The sequence below is a fragment of the Pinus tabuliformis genome, chromosome J (assembly GCF_031772625.1).
Source record: "Pinus tabuliformis cultivar Carrire ecotype Pingquan chromosome J, CPIR1, whole genome shotgun sequence".
NCBI classification, from domain to species: Eukaryota; Viridiplantae; Streptophyta; class Pinopsida; order Pinales; family Pinaceae; genus Pinus; species Pinus tabuliformis.
The window spans coordinates 70,315,130-70,337,827 of record NC_142295.1 but is presented as its reverse complement, the minus strand read 5'-3'; the positions used below and the strand labels follow the sequence as shown (position 1 = coordinate 70,337,827).

Below are 22,698 nucleotides of genomic sequence, written 5' to 3'. Positions count from 1 at the left end.
AGAAAAAAAAATCTTGCCAATGGGGTGGCAATGCCATGGAGAAGATGGAAGCACATCAAACCACCCAACAAGGTTCAATTCCTCTAGAAACATGGAGGGCCATTTTGCCTGTGCAAAGGGGCCACTCGTGGTGCCCAACCACTCCAGGCCAGTTATAATGATTATGAGTTTAAAGGAAGCACTTTCAACAAAAAGATAATTCCTTCGAATATCATCTTCCAACTTATTGCCTATTAAGATACATCAAATTGTCAGTCCTTTTAAGTTCAAGATCCATGAGTACGAAGGTATTCATAACTGAAATGATTACAAGCATCCAAAAAAAGTGGTTAGCTTTGAATATTTAGGCACATGTTCTTACATTTTTTTTGTCAAGGAATCACCAATGTTGTAATCTTCATGAGTCAAATGACTTGCAATACAAAAAATGCAATACCATGAAATGAGCTGCAAATGCTTGCAATGAAATACAAAACATGGACACATGATAGATTGGCAGAGATGTAAAGCCTTCCATGTTTCATTACATATTGCTTAAGAAATTTCAACAACTACCAATACGTGGCCAACAAATTGTAAAGCAAGTCTCTTAATCACAGGCTTTCCTGCCACACTAGAGAAATCAAGTGCATTTTATCTACATGAAAAATGCTGACCATACCAACCATACTTTTCACAGGATAAAGAAATTCCACTTACAATGGAAACCAATATACAGAGCCCTGAAATCAGATCTCCCACCAAATCATACGGCAGGGTGAAAGCTTTAACCACGCAACTTTGGCAGTAAGCTTGACTTTGTAAACCATTCAATTAAATCTGACATTCAATCTATGTCTTCTTACGAGTTTGTTTTAGCCTGTTTCGAGTCATACGGATAACCTGTTCCATGTTTTGATCACTAGGAACCAATTGTCCTGTCTTAGCTTCTGCTGGGTCAACCTCCATCTCTTCTGTACTCTCACTGGCTGAAGTGGATGCATTTTCTCCTGAATCAGGAGCAGCTGGTTGCATAGGCTCTCGGGGATCTGAAACCACAGCTTGTGTTGGTTGAGAACCTGTGGCTGGAGTAGGCTGATGGTTGATAGTAGGTGGTTGGGCTTGACGAGAACCTATTTTAGTTAGTCCAGGTTGTCGTGGAACCGCACCTGGTACACCTGCTACAGCTTGTTGAGGCTGCTGAACAGACTTCACACATTGAAATGGGTATGATCAGTTACATCACAAAATCTGCGATGTCATAGCATAACAACATGATGTTGCTCTGACATGACAAACTTGGACATTGATTATAGACATGAATGCCAACAGCACATTTGAAATCACCAGCATATGAGAAAAAGAATAAACAATGTTCAAGAAACAGACAGGATATCAGTAAGCAACCAAATAAGCTAAAAAGCAATATGATTCAGTAAGCAACCAAATAAGCTAAAAAGCAATATGATTCAGTGTCTTGATCAGTAAGAAATGAACATATATTAGTACTAGGATCGAATCCGTATTGAACATTTCCTCCTACATCCTTCAGTTTTTGCAAGCATTCCAACAAACTGGATTGTAGAGTATCAACTAACTGGTACAAGCGAGATTGTGAGCTGAAACATCATTTACCCGTATGTGATTATGCCTTCAACCCATTTTCATAACATCTTACAAATATATTCTGATGACATTTATTTTTGGTGGAGACTTGGTTACTCCACAAATAGCCCCCCATCAGTATAAATGTACATATATATGAGGATGGATAGGAGTTTTTTTTCCTGTCTCATCCACGCAGGATTAGAAATAGTCATCTGAATCAATTCAAACAAAACAAGAAATCACTATATTCTATTGTTCCTGCCCTCTCTCCGGTAGGACATTTGCATTCACTGGTTGTTCTTCTATACCTAGGCAGTCATGACTTTATTTTCATATATTGTCAATAATTACCAAAATTCATCGTTTAATTTCCATAATCTATTCATGCTTGTAGGATTGGATAGAATATTAGAGCATAATAAACTCTTATCGGGGTGAATATGAAACTTGAAACCATCTGTGTCAAAAAGGGCATTTCGTATGCCACACTTCTTTCTCATGCTTCCTTGCAGTAACGGAATCACCTGTCACTTCATCTTCTCCATTTTATTTTCTTCTCAGCTCCTCCATCTTATCCATGTTGTCATCTCCTCCATCTTCTTCATTCTACTTTCTCCTCTTCCATCTCCTCAACTTCTCTTTGTCATTTTTAACTCTGTCATCTCCTTCCCCTAAAATTGTATTTACCTAGAGGATTTTCTCAAAGCCTTGTAAGAATTCATCACACGCTCCATAATCATAGTAACCGCATAAGTGAAGACTTCCATATCATATTCCTATTGTATGCTGCAAACTTTTTATCCATCGGGAACCTCTTCTGAAGGCCTGGTTTTGTCAATTCGTATCATCAATTTTTACTCCAGGCACTATCTCTTCTTAAGTTTGAACATGATAGTTGCAAGCTTAACGTAAATGCAATATAAATGGAAAATATTAAAATAAATATTGCCCTAATCAATATTTCACCATGGTATCAGAGCTAGGTCAGAAGCATTGGAAGCTAGAAAGATCACTAGTAAGATTTCGTATTGCTCCTAAAAGCCTAAAAGAAGGGACTCATCATGCACTTGAAGTAGTTGAGCTCAAGGAGACACAGGGTCAAGTAAGGATCAGATGCTAGCCACAGACTTAAAGAACAGAAATAAGCATGTTTTGGGGTAAATCTTCCTCGAAGGCAAGGCCGAGTCATCTCAATGCATATAACACAAATAAAAGAGGGTTTATTAGGTCACGTCAAGGGCTACTATAAACCTAGAATGAAGGCCAAAGGATGAGCTCCTGTAGTGGCTATTAGGAAGGGTCGAATAGGCCTAAACAAGTGATGTAAGTACCTTGAGGAACCAAAAAAGCCTACAGTAGGCTGACAAGAAAATAAAGAGACTAGAACCTTGTTAAGGAATCCTAACCGCAGTCACTTGAGAAGAAATTTGCAACAATGGTTACAACATGCCCTAATCAGAGGCCGAGACTTGGAAGGACAAATCTGGATGATTTTTAGGACTATCTTTGCATGACACAAGTAGTCTCTCTATGTTATGAGCTGAAGTCTGTTGGAATCAATGTGGAAAAAGTCGAGGTCGTGATTAATTCGGCAAGAGTCCAAAAGTTGAAAAACTCGGCAAAGTCGGGAGTTTTTTGAAAAAGTCGGCAAAATTAAACAACAAAAAAAACACACACACACACACAAAATTATTCATTTTTTTTTTTAAATTTAACATCTAGAGTATCCACAACATCAAATAAATGCACTCCCACATAAACATGTAAAGAAAGCTAATATATAATATGTATATGAAGTCTAGTGCTACATCACATATCAAAATAGTGAATCAACTCCTGAATTTTGAGTCCTGTCTGAGTCTCAACTCTCAAGAGTCAAAATATCAACAAAAAATATAATAAATGTACATCATGAGTCATCTAAAAGTCATCAAGTAATCACTAATCAGTCACTGAGATCCTTTTCCCCTTTAATTGGTTATCATAAGTTTTTTCTTGAATTTATTTAAATAATTACTGTGAATAAATCTGGCTAATTGGTAGAGGTACGTTTACTGGCATGGGATGCAGATTGTTGTGGATAAGTTTGTGCAGAGTTGGACGCTGTAGCACTTTTAAAAGTGCAAATCAATAGTTGGGTTTCTAACTTTCTATACCTCTCTCTTGGTATCATCTAGGGCATGGGCATGTATTGTAATGGACTTGGTAATTTGGGAGTGTTTTAAGTTATTACTTTGCTCCTCCTTTGTTCTTTATGCTTAATATGTTGCCTCTTGTTACAGCTAAAATGTTTTTAACTGGCTTCTTTTTAAAACAGTATGGCAGGTGTTACTACCGGCAATGTTGAATACTTGGCAAATGCTATCAACGAGGTCACAAAGTCATCAGAAAAAGAGATGAAAGTTGGTGCAATTTAAATCTAATTTTTGGCAAACATCACAATTTTATTATTGCATCATCATATGAGAATTTTAGATCTTAGTTTGATTTTTGTGCTAGTGCACTACCATTGGAGACACCTTTGAATAAGTAGCCTATTGGTTAGGCATAGTCATTAGCAAACTTAGTTTTTGTACTCCGTTTTAGGGGTACAGTAGGTTTCTCATGATAGTGTAGGATAAACGTTTGCTAGTGCACTGCTATTGGAGATACCTTTGAATAAGTGGCCTATTGTTTAGGCATAGTCATTAACAAAAATAGTTTTGTACTCCATTTAAGGGGTGCAATCGGTTTCTCATGAAAGTGTAGAATACAGATTTGAGGTTTTTTTATGGACGTTTCCTTTTATGGTTGTATTCTGTCAAGAGGACAATTCACATACCTGTGTACTTTCCTTTCTCAAAAAGTGGGATGTTATTAAAATTAAATATCTCAGGAAAACTACAGGAATATATGGTTACCTTCAGCAATAACAGATGCACTTAATCAGCTCCCAAATCTGACTTATATGGTTTGGAAATTTGTCTCTGTGCACAACCGTCCAAGTCAGCCATAAGAAAGGGTTTAAAGTTTTGCTACACGGGTTTTTCTGTCAGCGAGTTAAGGGTTTGGTGTTAAGTTATAAACTCAGAACTGTTTAACTGTGATTGTTGAGTGTTGACAATGGACTGTGGACATACCTTGCCGGCTCCTCTCCACGCAATGGCAGTTGCAAACGGAAGTTGGATTTGCCAATTTGGAACGTAACCCTCGTTCTCTCGATTCTCCACAGCAGCCAAAACAGCGAACAATGAAAACGCACAGCAAAAACTAAACTGAAATCACCCTTTGCAGCTCTTTATCCACGAAAAAAAATTCATGCCGATTTTTTCCATTGACTCGCGATTAAATCGGGATTATTTCGATAAAATCGTGATTTTTTCGTTTATGAAAAAATCGCCAAAAAGTTGCCCGATTTAATCCTTTTGCCCAAAAAATCGTAATTTTAGGAATAAATCCCGATTTTTTCGGGACTTTTTCCACACTGGTTGGAATAAATTGCAAAAGAACCTAACTCTGTTAAATAGGCCTTCTTTTAGACTAGATATTAGCATCTACAACATGTCCTTTACAAAAGTCAAGAGGAGCAGGAGTTAAGTCACCTTGAGAAGAGCATCACGCCTTGACATCTTTGAACACCTCTCTTGAAGCAGTGAGATCAAATCCTTGGGAAGCAATCTCCTTCAAATAAACCGAAGCCAAATCCTTTACAAGAAGGGATGAGGTAAGGCTGCAAGAAGGTATGTGTGATCTCAAGGTAGTAAATACTCATTTACATTGTTTTGCTTAAGGCTCTATATAAAGTATGCATTAGGGTTTTGTTGCATCTAGGGTTTGTAGACCTCATCTTGTTGAAGGCTTTTGGTATCTAGGGATTGTAAACCCTAAAGGAAACTTGAATTGAAAACCCTAGTGAAAAACCCTAACCCTAACTAACATTATGTTAGAACATTGTCTAACATTATGTTAGAGGAAATCATTTTGCTAAGTTGGATCATCATGATCGTGTAAGGGTCATCATCTTGGAAGGCTCTTGAAAGAAGCATTAAGACAAGACTAGTATATATTCCATATTATATGGAAACAATACTCGGAAAAGGATGAAGGAATGCAGTTGGTCAAGTTTCAAGCTCATTGTGAAATACATATAGCTAGATGATTGTGTGAAAGATTAGGAATGCATGTTTAAAAGCAACCTTTAGATAGGATTCATATGGTCCTAGAAGAAAGGTTGGTCACATGCATAGTGAATCTTTCATGTGATTATATGATGCCTAAGTAAATGAATTTAACTCACTCTAGAATGGATAGTGATAAGACTTTCTCGCTAGAATATGTTTATTAATGGTCAACATCAAATATAATCTCTGAACGCAAATGATAACTTGGTAATCAAGTTCGATCCTTGGGCAATGATGCATGAAGGAAGAATCGTACGGACCTTGAAAATGTTGTCACAATGAGGTAAGTCTGATGTTAATATTTATTGTTGGATATCTGGTTAACATATTGTCTTGCTACGTGGAAGAATGTTGCAAGATGACAGTTGAGGCATGTTCAACTGTATGAATGGAATGTATAAATAATATTGAGGGAAGCTCAATATCTAGTACCTGGCAATTGTGAAAGCACTCATCATGGGATTGAAAGGTAGTGGTGCGAGAAGATAACCTAAAGGTCAAAAGAGATCACTTTCTTATGGAAGTTATGATCAACTGGAAACTTGGGAAGGCTCAATATAACACCTTCAGTGAAATTGACAAGTTGAAAGTGCTGTACAAAATTAATGACCTGGAACCTGTCGCAAGATTGAAGAAGATGGCTCCATGATACCTCGAAAGAAAGTAGGCTTGATACAATGAGTTGCAGAGAAAAGAGGGAGCCAGGAAGCTATGAATAATAGGCAGTTGATACTCTTATGAGGACAAGCTTGAAAGCTTGTGGATATGACTTCCCAATTAGAAAGGAAGTCAAATATCTCCTCTAGATTTGAGAGAGAGAGAGAAGAAGTCTCTTTGAATAGGAGCAAGGATCTATTCTCAAGTTAAAAATAGAATAGGGATATCCTCTCTGGTTGAGAGGGAGTGATGTTGGACATCACATGTGCATTCTTTGCTTCATATGTCAAGCACTTGACCAAGACTAATAGTCGAAAGTCTATGTGAAGGCCTTGGAGAGAGAATGGTAGAGAATTGGAAAATCATATGTGGTTTCCTTGAGGATAAAACATCCAAGAAAGGACAGGGACGAGCACTCTTTGAGGATATGACAAGTATCCAAGATAAGAGAGGGCGAATGAGGACTGATATTCTTTGAGGATTTAGGGCCAAGAATCCAAGATAAGAATAGTCCTAAAAGGACATACTTTGTGGACATCCAGATGGGGTATGTGCCTTGTAGAGGTAGTGCGATATCACACGTAAAACCTCCCAACATAATGCTTTTGAATGAAATAGAGCTTGTCTAGCTAGGCCTCAACAGACAATGTTGGTTAATCATAATGTTGATGCTTATAGTTGGCTTATCAATTCAACTCTTCTTATAAGAAATTTTCAAAGGGACTATTGTCCTTGTACCAGTTGGACAATTATGAATAGCTCCCTAGTTAAGAGGGAGTGTCGAAGAATGTAACTAGTTTCAGTCTTCATAATTGTCATTTGATTCATGTAATGATGTAAATATTATTTGGAGAAAGAAAATGATAAAAGAAAATTATTATTGGAGCATGGGTTTCATGCTCAAGTTATTTGTCATTAGGTCTCCTAGGTTTATCATGGGTCAAAGAGTCATTATTATTGTAAAAGACCCTTTCAGGCATTTGTATCATTAAAAGAAAAAAGAAAATTGTATATGGAAATGTCTAGAAGGATCCTAAGAACCAAGTCGACCTTGTGAGGGATACTTGAGCACTAAGAAAGGTTATAAAAGGAAGAGCATTCGACCTCTTGTGACACAATTATGATGATCACACATCTTGGATTCAGTCTGAAGTTAAGAAGGACTGTGAGGGTCCTAGGAAAGCAAGAGAAGGCTAGAGAAGGGAGAAGCTCTTGAAGGACTTGAAGGTCCAAATTTGCATTTTCTGCCCATGTGTGCAAGAAACCTAGGGTTTCTGGATGCACTTCAGGTTTGAAAGTTACAAGATAAGTTGCAGAATTTGCTTGAAGAATCAAATGGCTAGAAGAGCCTTCCTTTGAAGGAACATTGTCTCGCTGCTCTTGGAAGACCTTATCTTGTAGTGGAGAAGAAAGATTTGGGTGGCTGACTTGGTTCTTGGTGGCAGCCTGGGTCTAGGGTTTGGTCTTGGAAGTCTCCTTTGAAGTTGTTTCTATAAGAAGAGAATTTATTTCTACGTTTTACCCTTGGAGGGGTTTTGTGATGGAGATCCCGAGACGACTGCGTGGCAAGACTTACGTGGCAGCTTGCCCGTCTTTGGTCCTTCCAGCACTGGAACACACCGAGGTTTGGTGAGGGTCGCGCATCCGACCCGAGGATGGTCTCGTTTTGTGTGAGCACGGCATCTATGGTATGGCTCAACCTGGGCTCATTTGCGTTGTTGTTCGTTTGAGTTATGCTTCCGTTCCTTTGTGGCTCGTCTGGTTCGCTCTGGAAGAAGATGGGTCTCTGTTGCCCGCTATCCTCTTGGTTCTTCTCTGGTTCCGGTCCTCTATCATTTGCTAGTTATATGAATGTTTTTCGTTGGACCTGGTGGCTACTGTACACCTGGTTTTCCGTGGAGGTCTCAGGTTTGGTTTGTCATTCTGGGTATGCCTTATTTCGACTGTCTGTGAACGATTCTTTTACAACTTGCAAGTGATGTTTTCTAACTGGGTTTTGGTCGCATTTCACAAGTCCTCCGCCTGTTACTCTCGTCGATGGCTTGGCTTCTTATTTGACAAGTAAAAACCCTGTTCCGATTCCACTGTTTCGCCTTCCTGTAGTTTTTATTAACGACCTTGCTCCTGGTGAGCAGGCTGTGGTATCATGGCACTTTGGCTGTTGGTTGCGCTCAGGTTGGGGTTTCAACTCGTGGCTCGGTTGTGGAGTCCGGCCTCCCCTTCAGGTATTCGCCATGGGTCAAGTTCCTCGTTTTTCTCTGGTGTTGTTGTGTGCTATATAGTTATGCTTCCTATCTAACAATCTTCTTGTCACTGTGTAGGTATCCCTCTCCTCTTTGTTGTGGCTGGAAGGGGCTGACTCTCGGGGATGAAACGTCGTGGTCTCATCCTTGAAGTTTTGGGTCCAATGTGCTTAAATCGGGTAGGGTCCTTCCTTGACTGCGCTCTGCGGTTGCATTTTGGTTTCGGGCTATAGTTGTTTAACCCTTGGGGTTTCAGTTTGTTGGTCTATCGATACTTGGTTGCCTCCTGTGCAACGAGCCCATCATGTCGATTTTGTTTTCTGTTTTGGGAATGTGTTTTGGCCTTCTGTTGTTGGTTGTCGTGTCTGTTGTTTCGTCTGTGTACTACTTTGGTCTATTTAGGCTGTGTAAATGCTACTCAACCTATCTCGTTTGTATGAAAGACTGTTGGTTATTTTTTTGAGGGCTCTGTGTCTTAAGGCCTGTGTGGAATCTGGAAGTTCTGTCGAGCACTTAGGATCCTGATTTCTTCTTGCAGCCCTTCATCGGCTACTCTCCTGATAGCTCTACCTCGACCTCTTCTTCCTACTTCCATTTTTTTTCTTTTGAGAAAAGAACTTGCTCTGATACCAAAATTTGATGGCGATCCCGAGACGGTTGCGTGGCAAGACTTACGTGGCAATTGGCCCGTCCTTGGTCCTTCCCACGCTGGCACACACCGAGGTTTGGTGAGGGTTTATGGCACCTTCAATGCGCATCCGGCCCGAGGTTGGTCTCGTTTTGTGTGAGCACGGCGTCTATGGTATGGCTCGACCTGGGCTCATTTGCGTTGTTGTTCGTTTGAGTTATGCTTCTGTTCCTCTGTGGCTCGTCTGGTTCGGCTCTGGAAGAAGATGGGTCTCTGTTGCCCGCTATCCTCTTGGTTCTTCTCTGGTTCCGGTCCTCTATCGTTTGCTAGTTATATGAATGTTTTTCGTTGGACCTGGTGGCTGCTGTACACCTAGTTTTCCGTGGAGGTCTCAGGTTTGGTTTGTCATTCTAGGTATGCCTTATTTCGACTATCTGTGAACAATTCTTTTACAACTTGCAGGTGATGTTTTCTAACTGGGTTTTGGTCGCATTTCACAGGCCCTCTGCCTGTTACTCTCGTCGATGGCTTGGCTGCTTATTTGACAGGTAAAAACCCTATTCTGATTCCACTGTTTCGCCTTCCTGTAGTTTTTATTAATGGCCTTGCTCCTGGTGAGCAGGCTATGGTATCATGGCACTTCGGTCGTTGGTTGCACTCAGGTTGGGGTTTCAACTCGTGGCTTGGTTGTGGAGTCCAGCCTCCCCTTCAGGTATTCGTCGTGGGTCAAGTTCCTTGTTTTTTCTCTAGTGTTGTTGTGTGCTATATAGCTATGCTTCCTCTCTGACAATCTTCTTGTCATTGTGCAGGTATCCCTCTCCTCTTTGCTATGGCTGCAAGGGGTTGGCTCTCGGGGATGAAACGTTGTGGTCTCATCCTTGAAGTTTTGGGTCCAATGTGCTTAAATCAGGTAGGGTCCTTCCTTGACTGCGCTCTACGGTTGTATTTTGGTTTCAAGCTATAGATGTTTGACCCTTGGGGTTTCAGTTTGTTGGTCTGTAGATACTTGGTTGCCTCTTGTGCAATGAGCCCATCTTGTCGATTTTGTTTTCTGTTCTGGGAATGTGTTTCGACCTTCTGCTGTTGGTTGTCGTGTCTGTTGTTTCGTCTGTGTACTGCTTTGGTCTATCTGGGTTGTGGAAACCCTCCTCAGCCTATCTCGTTTGTATGAAGGACTGTTGGTTATTTTTTTGAGGGCTCTGTGTCTTGAGGCCTGTGTGGAATCTGGAAGTTCTGTCCTGTACTTCCGTGGACCTAATGAATATATATATATACTGTAAATTTCTAATTTAAATCAAATAGTATGTATTTGGTAATGTACCTGGATGGTTTGGCTCTGTTGTATTTGATCCTTTCAGTCTCTGTGCGCAGTTTGAATGTTAATCACACAATTTGTTGTTTAATTCTATGCACAGTAATTTATACTTGTTGCTTCTGAAACAATGAATACCTGTAAACTTTCTTTAAATTCATTAAAAAACAAAAAAAAGCAACAACAACAACAAAAAAAATTGTTCAGAGTTATGCTTTCTTTCCTTTTTTCATCTAGATGGCAGCGACCCCACTTTTGATTTTGGGTTGCCTATTTATGCTTGCTGGCAGCCTCACACTGTTGAGGAACCACCCTCAGTTACATTATAGTTATTTTCCAGTTTCATTCAATTTCATTTCTAACTTGTTTCAAACAAATCCTATTCTAACTATTGTTTAGTTTATAAATAAAAACATTCGCTATAACAGCGTTCATTTAAAAAAAATAACTAACTAACTAAAAGTGAACTTAATCAAAACAGCTTGTCCAGTTGTCGCCTCCCTAGTCGGATGCTCCTGCATCATTTTGCCATGGCTTGGAGCCTATATCTTGTGTTCATATCAGTGTTGCAAACATCACGATTTAATCACGATGTTTTCAAAAAATCGTGATTTTTTAAGTCTGCCGATTTAATCGCCCGATTTTTATAAAGTTTTTTTCCGAAAAAATCACAACTCAAGAGGAAGAAATCGTGGCCCTCTGGGACAGCGTGTTTTATAAGCGATTTCATGAGTTTTATTTCTCATTTTTAGCAGACAACAGACTTGTTTGAGCGCTGAGGAGGAGAAGAAAGCGACTACTAGGGCAGAGGATGAAAAAAATGGGAGATTTTAACATCCCAAGCAAGAGAAATTTGTGTTTGGACCAAATCTCTTCGCCATTCGGCAAACCGTGGTTTCCAAGTATGGGTACCAAATTCAGCCATTTTTTTTCTTGTTTTTGCTTGGGTTTCTATAACCCATTGATTATCAATGATTTTTTATTGGATTTGATTGTGGTTTTTTTTTTCATTTTTTTTGCATAGAGTGGAGAGGGTTTATTTTGGTCAAAAATGCAAAAACTTGATTTTTAGATTTATTAGTTTAATTTCTTCTTGTGCTCTATTTTTTTGCAGCATTTTTGTTTGGGTTTGAATGTGCATTTTTCTATTATTGTTGCACTGAGTTGAGGTTTTTTTTGTCAAAAATTCAATGTGGTGTGTCATGTATGTAATTTTTTTTTAATTTGTTTATTTTGCAATTCTTATTGTGCCGCCATAGGTTCAACTTCAAACTTCATCTTACATTAAAACTCAAGAGTTCCACCAAGTTACAAACATGCCAAGAAAATTGGACCCTCTATATGAATTTGGTGAACCTGATGGAGGGTTTGATAGATCAAACTTGTCTTGCAAGTTGTGTGGGCATCATATGACAGAGGGGATTTATATATTGAAGTATCACCTTGCACAAATCCCTGGACATGAGGTAGGGCCTTGCACCAATACAAATGCGGAAATCATCCGAAGAGCCCTCAGATCATTGGAAGAATTAGAGCAAGCCAAACTGTCCAAATCAGATCTGAGGAAGCAACTAGCGAGAAGAGTGTTAGGAGGTGAATATGAAAGTGGCATTGGTTCTACTTCAGCATCAATATCTACAACCAACCCTATAGCTACCTCATCATTTTTTGTTCCTAGAACCACGACTGGTTCACAACCATCTATCACTTCAATGCTTAAAAAAAAGGAGAAAAAACACGCTGACAAGTTGTTGGGCAAGTTTCTCCTTTGGAGTGATATTCCTTTCAGCGTTGCAAGGAATAATCCATTTTTCTAACCTGTTGTTGATGCTATTGCAATTGTTGGCCCAGGGTACAAAATCCCTTCTTATGATGACTTTAGAGGTCGCATTCTTCAAGATGAAAAGGTTGACTGCACCAAAAAATTGGAGGAGTTTAGGGCATCATGGGCACAAACAGGATGCATTGTGATGTCAGATGGTTGGACCGACCAAAAGGGGAGAAGCCTTATAAACTTCTTAGTTAATTGTCCCAAGGGGACAATGTTTATGAAATCTATTGATGCATCTGCACATATGAATGATGCAAAATTATTATGTGATTTGCTGGATGTGTTTATTTTGGAGGTGGGTGCAGAACATGTTGTCTAAGTCATAACAGACAATGCTGCAAATTATGTTATTAACCCTTCAATAAAAATTTTATTAAAATAAAAGTAATTTATTAAAAATAAAAGTAATTTTTAAATTAAAATTAAATTAAATTAAATTATTATTCCAAGCCGACAGTGTGTGGTTCCCTAAAAATAAAAATAAAAATTAAAAATTAAAAAAAAAAAAAATAATAATATATATTCCTCATTATTATTTATTCCCTAAGAAGCTCTTCTTTTATCATCATTCTAAAATCCTGATGATGGATCCCATTTGGGATTTGAAACATTGGTATAAAAATGTTCATACTGTGGATTCTCCGGTCACTGATTCAAAAAATTATGTTGTTGTTGACAAGATGCTTATGGAGAGGAATCCTACTTTATTTCGGACACCTTGTGCTGCACATTCTATTGATTTGATGTTGGAGGACATAGGAAAAATTTCCTTTGTCAAAGATATTGTTGACTCATCAAAAAGCATTACAAAATTTATATATAATCATGCATTTGTGCTTAGCTTGACGAGAAAATTCACCAACAACAAGGATTTGGTGCGCTCCGCCATTACACGGTTTGCCACCAGTTTCGTATCTCTTCAATCCCTCTTGAATTCTATGTGGGATGTGAAGAGAATGTTTCTTTCAGATGAGTGGTGTGCCTTGACATTTAGCCACAAACCAAAGGAAGAGGCCATGTGCAAATTAGTTTCATACCAGGAAAACTTCTGGGCAGGAGCGCAAGAGGTGTGCAGCGTTACTGAACCTTCAATAAAGGTTCTTCGATTAGTTGATTGTGACAAGCCCGCAATGGGCTATTTGTATGAAGCTATGATGATACCAGAGATGAGGGGTTTCAGAAACAACTCCTATGGGAAGTGATTGATGAACAATGGAACAACACACTCCATCATCCCATTCATGCTGCAAGGATCTACCTGAACCCCACATTTTCTTACCCATGTGAGTTCTCATTTGATGCTGAGATCATGGATGGATTCTTAACTTGTGTTCAGAGGATGGTGCGATCTCCAGCAGAACGTGCAGAAATCTCCAAAGAAATGGAGATATACAAGATGGCAGGTGGCACATTTAGCTTTGAGATGGCTGTGGTTGATAGGAAGACTAAAATGTCAAGTATTTTTTAGTTTGTTTCAAATTTCATTGTCTCTTCAAGTTCATAACTTCATATTTTACTTCAACTTTCAAATTTCATTTTTTTATTATGTTTATCTTATTTGTAATTTTGTTGTAGATGCATGGTGGACTCGCTATGGTGCTAGAGTATCCCATCTGTGAAATCCTCAGCGAAACATGTAGCTCCTCAGGATGCGAACGCAACTGGAGTGTATTTGAAAAAATACACAACAAAAAGTGCAACAAGTTAAACTTAAAACTTAAAATATTCCAAATTTCCAATTAATTTTTTGAATTCATTAAATAATATTTTTTATAATTATTATTTTATGATCTTTGTACAAGTTGGAGTCCCAACGACTTAATGACATGGTCTACGTCTACTACAATCTTCAATTGTGGGTGAGGCAACTTGAGAGGATACCTAATATGGAGGCCATCTCATTTGATAGGATTGACACCATTGCTGCATGGAGGGTTGAGGCCGAGAGGCCTCTCATAGAGTCTGTTGATGATTGGTTAGAGCAGGAGGTAGTGAAAGGCGTAGCGGGGGAGGAGGAGGTGACACCACCTACCCAGGCTACCCCTGCCACAAGTAGAGGACGTGGTCTACCTCCTGTAGCTCCTAGTTCTTCAACTTCTAGAGCACAGCAGAGTCCATTCCATCTACATCTAGAGGGAAAGGGAAAGTTAATTCATTTTCTCGCAAGAGGTGCAGAGGAAATCAGTAGTATTAGTTATTTGGTTCATTTCATTGTATATGACATTATGACTCATGATCTTAAAATACATTATTATATTTTTTGTTGATATTTTGAGGCCGAGTTGGGACTCGAGAGTCAAGACTCACTATTCAGGACATGATTCACTGTTATGTGTGATGTAGCACTAGATATGATATTACACATCTTATATATTAGTTCTTTTATCATATTTATGTGTCAATGTATTTATTTTATGTTGTAAATGCTTAAGATATTAAAAAAAATTGAAAAGAAATGAGTATTTTTATATTTTCGATTTTTTCCAATTTTTTTCCCCTCGCAGATTTAATCCCAATCGCGATTTTCACAACATTGGTTCATAGTGTATGGTTGTGATCTTCCTGTTTTGGCATTTATTTGATGACAAGAACATATGCATAATAACGAAGAAGAAGAATATAAATCACAAATAACTGTCATGAATGGAAAAGATTAAATTAAATGTTGCCCTAATCAATTTTTCAACAGTGCCAAAGTGGTCAACTATGTCCTAACCAACCATGATCTCCTTCCCAACATCCCAACATCCAACACTCTTTTGATAGTGATCATGAGACTCTATGAGTTGGGTTTTGGGTGTCTCCCCACAAAACATGACCTTTGCAATTTCATCAAGAGAATTATTTAGGTCAAACAAGGACGTTGTATAAATATCTTTATGAATGTATCCAAGACAATGATGGTTGCCTTCTTCATCATGTGATTATCATTATACTCTTATGTGTTGATAATATGATCCTCATATTCACCTTGTTCAAAAGGATATAGAGACAATTTCATGCCCTCCCATGATGTTGTGATCCTTGATAGCTAACAGTAAACGTTGGTAAGACCAAGGTAATCATCTTCAATGCATTACAATGCACCCATTCCTCCTATTCACTTTGTTCAAAAGGATATAAAAACAATTTCATGCCCTCTCATGATGTTGTGATCCTTGATAGCTAACAATAAGCCTTTATAAGACCAAGGTAATCATCTTCAATGCATCACAATGGACGCTTTTCTCATTAGATCATATCTTTTCTTACTATTGCTAGATTTAATCTAGGAGAAGCTACAATGCTCCAATTTGAATTCCAACAATGTTACTCTTTAGTCCCATTGACTTAATTTTGTACTCATTTGTTGGATATAAATAAAATTATCTTAAACTTATTTGTTGTAACCACTCTAGGGATTTGCCAAAACCAAAACTAACCTATATGGGAAGTTAGTTTCCTCTCTTAATGATGCTATATAGGAACTTAGTTTCCTCGCTTAGTGATGCTATTATGATCTTTTGCTATATTAATTAGTGAGGTGCTTCAGTTAATCCTCAAACATCCTTTTTATTAGAGGCCCTAACCTAGAAGTCACAAACATTAAGACAATCTTTAGTTTTCTAGACCACCAACATTATTCCCAAACCAAATCAATGAGGAAAAACAACTCGGTATCTACACAAGACCACAGTGAGTGCAGAACATGAGTATGCTATCTCTCTTCATATATAAACATCAATTGCCCTCTCTCTACTGGTAGTATGGTACATGTTATACATTCTGCAAATGACACAAAGATCTGTTTTAGCAATTAATAATTGGATCTTGGATGACAATACTCCTGCCCCTGTTACTCTGCATGTGGAACATCAGCAACCATGAATAAAATTTTACCTCATTTTGAATGTATCTTTTATATGCTTTTTGACTCTCTTTTTCTGTTCATAGTCTCCACAGAATTTTCCTGGCTTGTTTTATTGACTATACAATGCATAAAACCAAGTCAATAAAATAAATCTCTTTTTAAATCTAACAAGATATCCATTTAATAAATTTAGCTTACAATTATCAGGTTACAAATTGATGGCTTTAGAACCAAGGCTAAGAAAATGAAACAATACAAAACAGAATGAAAAGGCATTCACAGAAGAAAGATTTTGATATTGTAAAAAGAGGGAAAACACATATTCACAAAAACAAAAGCATCCAGTACTTTACATATGTATATGAGTATCCTTCAGCAACATAATCATAGGCACAGAAAGTAGACATATAAGCAACATCAATCCAACAAGAAACAGGGATTTACAAATGCAAAAGGCAGATTAATGAAGAACCTGGACAGGCCGATTCCTTGGTGACTGTGAAGCAACATATTGAAGAATATCAATGAATCTGGCCTGCATATAAATTGTAGACTTCCTCCCATATAGAACGATCATGTCTCCTGCCCTTGTCTTTAATTCAAGTAAATTCCTGTCAATATCTGTCTCATGTTTTGCTACAAAAGGCTTAACGAAGGTTTCATATACATAGGTTGATCCCTAAAGACAGTGGTGAATAACAATTGTTAGGCAATCTTATTCATGAAAATCTACGAGGGAACAAAGCAGTGCAGAGAAAATTCCTTGAAGCGTTTTATAAACAACTAAAAAGAAATCATAAATGGCTTGGAAAAAGTTAACAAGGTACCTTTGTTTTGGGATACCACAAATAAACAATGAATGCAAGCTTTGCTTCACTGTACATAGGTAGCCTGCATCACATGTAAAACATTTTGCATCCCACAAGTGTTAAGTCGAAGCAAGACCATCAATGATATAAATTAGCCGACACACATTGAACTCCCTCAATATCTTGTTAATAATATGGTCAAACCTAGATGTATAAAATTCTAATATTCCAAATGAACGTTCTCAAGTATACATTAGGATAGCAAGCAATTACAATTGTTCTTCTTTTACAAAACAGTCTATTCAACAAGATGAACTATGAACAACAATCAGTGCCTCTAAAATGGGAATTCACTCCATGCCAGTCTTACAGGATGTTATCTATTGGTTCCATACGCAAGTAATAGAACATCAAGCTTTGTTTTGATCTCTCTGAAAATTTGGTATTCATACAAGTATACTTCTGACAGCAGCTCATATTTGATAATATTTTCATTGATATTAACACCCCACATCTCATTAAAAAATTGAATGTCACAAGGTATAAATTTCTTGACAAAGTACAGCTACATAGTGAATTACTTGAATTAAAGAGTTCATCATCTGATTCCATGGTCGAGATAAACAAAAAAGTTGGACATAGATTAAACGTACCATGAAATGAAAGCATCTCCTACTCGCTCAAAAACAGTTAATGCTGCAATTATGATCCTGGAGAGAAAAAGGCCTAAAACATCAGTCTCCAGAGTGTCTCACAAGAAAATAACACAAGTGCACCTAAACTCAAAGCAATTAGAAGTTCAGAAACTCTGTTAATCAACATTAAAAAAAAAGTATACTAAACATATATGGATTCAAAACTACACCATCAAAAAGACCACTAGATGCAAAAATTCCTATAGAAATATTATATATAGTTAGTACTTGGTAGAAATACATTTCAAGTGTTAAAAAGAGGTCTCGAGATGCTAGGAAAGCTAGTTGAAACCTGTTACGGATCATAGACAATTTAAGTTTGATTGGTAATATTCTATAAGAAAAATAAATTTCATATTAAATAAAAACGTATGGTAATAAGATAACAGAAGTAAACACAGAATGTTATTAGTTGAAAATTGTTCCCATAGAAGACATTCATTATCTACAAAAGGTTTCAACTAGTTTTTGTTTAACAAGTTTACAGTACAGTTAGTGAGTCGTACAAAAAATTAAAACACTTTAAAGCTGCCAGTATGTTATTCTAAGACAATGAACAATGACTTCACGAATGTCTGCACACGCACATACACACATACAATGAATGGATGCTATTCGTAGGAAGTAAATTATTCAGAAAATAACACTCTGCAAAAGTATATTTGTGGTCTAATATAAGAATGGCATATTTTGTTATCGATAGCAAAGTAAGCTATTACAAGGGTGAAAAAGGATAGAATTGGGATGGAAGACCACCAGGGAAGAGAAAAAGTACCCGCCTCTAACTCACCCCAGCACTATGGCCTGCCCCAGAGGACCAGAACCTAGTCGAGTTTCACTCGCATGTTGAGCAAAGTATGCAGACAGACAGAAAGAGCAGGGAGATCTATGATGTATGCCTGAGGGAGGGAAGGCGCCTCTGGTACATAGCATGGGCATTTGCTACTGAAAAATTAAGGTTGTTGGACTCCATAAAAGATCCATCATTTTCTTGAGCTGCCCATAGAGAGCTTGAGTTTTTTTAGGATATTCTGGCAACAGATCTTTTGGTGGTTTAATGTGGCTTGATGCTTGTGCACTAAGGGACTTCTGCATGTTGGTGTCAGTGGCTTTTTGGGGTCTTCCCCTTTCAAATCTAACCATGGGTAGAAAATAGATGCTTTTTAGTCTTGCATTGTCTTGTTTGAGGACCAGTCAAGGGACCTGCGAGACATGCTTTGTGGATTACAGGGTATGGTGCAGCATCTGGTTGGTCCCACGGGTATCCTATTCACAGTTGAAGTGTCTCCAGGTCATGCTGGTTGGGCCGTGAAGCTAACATATTTCAGCTGCAACCTGGACTTACTGGCATTGTAAATTTCTTCTCACCTGATTTCAATACTCTTGCTGCAGCTGGAGTGGGATTCTGATGGTGAGGTACTCGTTTATTTTCCTAACTGTCCCCATGCAGTGGCTGTGTTTCTGTGGCCTGCCATGGGCATTTCAGCAGCTTTACCACTTGCTGTTTTGGCTCTTCAGTAGTGTTAGTTCCATTTATGCTTTGGTAATGAGTTTTGCAAATTTGCCCACACATCCTTTCAGCAGGTTGTGGGGGATAATGTTCTGGCTCTTCTCTGCCCAGGCACATGCTGCTCCCTTGCATGTTACATGTCTATTATTGTGAAAGGGATGGTTTCTGCCTCGGGATTCCTTACCAATCTATCCTGCTCCCTTGCAGGGATGCTCATGACTGTTTAGCGAGACTAAGTTTCGGTCTTGAAATTATGTGGACTTTAAGACTCTGACTTTTGATGTTGGGATTAGTATCTTCATCCCTTGATCTGCACTTTTACCAAAAACCTATCTGGTATATGTCTTTTGTTTGTAAAGTGCTCTGTACCCATATTTTTGTTTATTCAGTGTAAATTTAAAACATATTCCCAAAATAAAACAAAACAAAACGAATTACAAGGGTCTAGAGAATTACCAATATTGACACCAGAATATCAGTTGCTCTATCTCCGGCTTGTTCCTTTCTACGATTTTAAAACACTCAAATGCAGGGTATGCGTAACCAAGGAGCAATCTGCAGTTCACATTAGTTTTCCAATCAAATACTGTAATAAGACAACATCCAGCACAAGAAAAGATATTTCAGATTTCCTAAAATTGAGGAATAAGATCTGTCCAGCATACAAAAAAGGAAGCATAATTGCAAATACTCATTACAATACTTAAAGATGACACTTTTTCAACAGACAACTTTGGTTATTCTTAGGACCCAAGAAAATCAATGGTAATACCACATTACCATATATGCTCAAAATGTCCATTATAATAGTCATAGAAAAGTATCAAGCAGGTTAATTGCTGCATTCGAGACCAGGTGGATGTCCCGGTAACCTTGATGGGGAATGGATGGGGCATATTCTAGCAGATATCTAATTAGACGAGGCAAGGTGCACGTCCTGGGTGATTTTGAGAGAGTAGTTATCCCACGGTTTGAAAAGGTAGGGACCATTTACCAAATACCCAGAAAACTATACAAAAGAAACTAAAAGCACACTGTAACTTACATGATGCCTCTGGTTATAAAAGAAGTCATATTTCTGATGTTCAGCGGTTAATCCGAGTACTGATCTGGCAAGTGTGGAAGCCTTTCCTTGACTGAAATCCTTGAACAAACACTCCGCCTGCTAGCGAGAAAACATGTCACTAAAAATCCTGTTCACAACCCGGCGCAAAATTAAATAAAACCTGACTCGAAATTAGACAAAATACAATATAACGCACAAAATAATTATCTCTGTTGATCTAATGCGATTTCTAGGCCTTCGACGAGGATTTTTCTATTCAGGCGGGAAAATTCGTTTTTTTCAAATTCCAGAACCTTACTTCAACGAATTCACGATCACATACTATCGTTCACTGTAAATAAATTCATCTGCGCAGATCACGTGCAAATAGACTGAAATTTCAGGGTTTATCGAGCAATATTTAGGTTTCTGGTGAGGGTTTTCATGAAAGAACGATTGTTTTTTTCTCATTCCAAGGCCATTCCTCGAAAAATATTTGATCCCAGGCAAAGACTGAGAATTACAAAAGTTGCTTACCACGAAATGAACGACTGAGAATTTAAATCAAATCACTTTTCGAGCAAACTTTAGGTTAGCTGACAGATATTGAAGCCGGGAGCGACCATTTTCACGGCGTTAAAAAACTTAACTACAAGCATTCGTCGTTCGGAATGTCCTTACAGCAACATAAGCGGATGAGGAACAAAATCGCATCAATTTTCGTGAAAAGTTTAGGTTATGTAACGGATTTCAAACAAAAATCGCCATTTTCACGGCCTTAGAAAATACTTAAATAGAGGCATCTGGCGCTCAGAATGACCTTAGCCCAAAATAAACGGACACCGTTTGAAATTAAGTCATTTTTCGTGCATATTTTAGGTCATTTAAAGGATTTTGAAGCAGAAATCATCATTTTCACGGCTTTAAAAAGCACTAAACAAATGCAGTCTTCGTCGTTCAGACGCACCTGCTTCCGATGTAAGCTTTTGCGGTAAGCCCCCGATACTTAGCAGGCGGGATCCCTTCAAAGATTGCAGCAGCGATCGCAGAAACATGGAGCGGATTAGCCTGACTATTTATTTATATGTACAGAGGATCGCGTGTCCTCCGACGGGTTGTGCCGCCTCATTACCGTCAGATCAGAGTCCGATTTAATCGGACGGCCGAGCAGAGCCCTTAATCTTTTTCGAATGAGAACCGCCAGTCGGGAAGATTTGACGCTGGGGATGCGTGACGAGTGCGGTGAGTGATATTCCCGTTAAATTTCACTGTTTTAGCTAACGATTAAATGATGCCGTTTTTGGTTTTATTTATTTATTTTAATAAATAAATGGAGGTTATATTTTTATGCTGGGTTTCGAGGACTGTCGATATGTTCTCAAAGTTACTTGGAATTTATTTTATTTTTTGGATTGATTTTCGTGAATCGAATAAATTCAGATAATTTAAATATTTATTTATTTTATTTTTAATACTTCTATATTAAAATGTATTAATAATTTTAAAATAACGAAATAAATGTAACATTTGAATTATACAATTTTGACCTTTAAAGTTAATGTTTTATTAAAATAAAAATTTAAATATATATATATATATCTATCTAATTTTTTTTAATGGGAAATGTTAATGAAAAAAAGCAAAATGACAAATGTTTTTTTCTACATATTTTGGAATATCTATTTACAGATGTTAATATAAATTTATTATTTTATATTGATATTTAAATATTTAGATTTTAAAGTATAAATATTTATTGTGGTTAAACATTCAGCTAGTTTTATTTGGGCAGATAAGACAATTTCAACTCCTACTACCACCCACCCCTTTAGATTGGTATAACTAGGACCTGACCTTATCCTTGTCGTAATCCTTCCGTAGCAACCACAAGCAAGAACTAATACATGGAGTGATTAGATTACACGTCCAAAAATTAAGTCCCAAAACTAAAGGATAATTCCTATTCATAAGCATTAAAAGAAAATCATATTCATAGTAATAATGAGTGATGAGGGTTCTTGGATGGGGTGTTAAGTGAGGCAAGGGAGAGGGAGGGTGGCATAACCATAGTCACCTCTAGCAATAGCATGGAGGAATGTAGTTGCCACCCTCCACTATGAATTAACATGATTATGAAGCATGGTACATCCATTTAAAGGTTGTCATGAATTCAGGTGATGTTCGATTACCTCTCATGTATGATTGCAGAAAGGAGATGATGGGTAGCGGATTTGGAACCTTCTCAAGGATTTTATGCTCTATCTGATGGTTGCCAAGACCTTGGGGAGTAGCAATTTCCATGAGGTTAATTGATATTTAGGGAAATATCAACCCCTTGTTTTAAAAAAAGGGAGGGGCTAGTTCCCATCAG

General features: G+C 37.8%; 1 protein-coding gene across 3 annotated transcripts; it reads right to left on the bottom strand.

Moving 5' to 3' along the window:
- Positions 1-463: 463 nt before the first annotated feature.
- Positions 464-21,451, bottom strand: LOC149225564 (putative HVA22-like protein g). Of its 3 annotated transcripts, none has more exons than XM_089377146.1 (7): positions 21,295-21,451; positions 20,328-20,444; positions 19,739-19,837; positions 17,731-17,787; positions 17,096-17,159; positions 16,741-16,947; positions 464-1,188 (listed from the first exon to the last, which is right to left on the bottom strand). In XM_089377146.1, the coding sequence occupies exons 2-7, from the start codon at positions 20,354-20,356 to the stop codon at positions 832-834; spliced, it is 813 nt and encodes a 270-aa protein (XP_089233272.1). In that variant the 5' UTR covers positions 20,357-20,444; positions 21,295-21,451; the 3' UTR covers positions 464-831. The 3 variants fall into 3 exon arrangements, with proteins under 3 accessions (XP_089233272.1, XP_089233270.1, XP_089233271.1); XM_089377144.1 differs by having other exon boundaries at positions 20,328-20,475; positions 21,295-21,450; XM_089377145.1 differs by lacking the exon at positions 21,295-21,451 and adding an exon at positions 20,865-20,889 and having other exon boundaries at positions 20,328-20,475.
- Between the last annotated feature and the right edge of the window lie 1,247 nt (positions 21,452-22,698).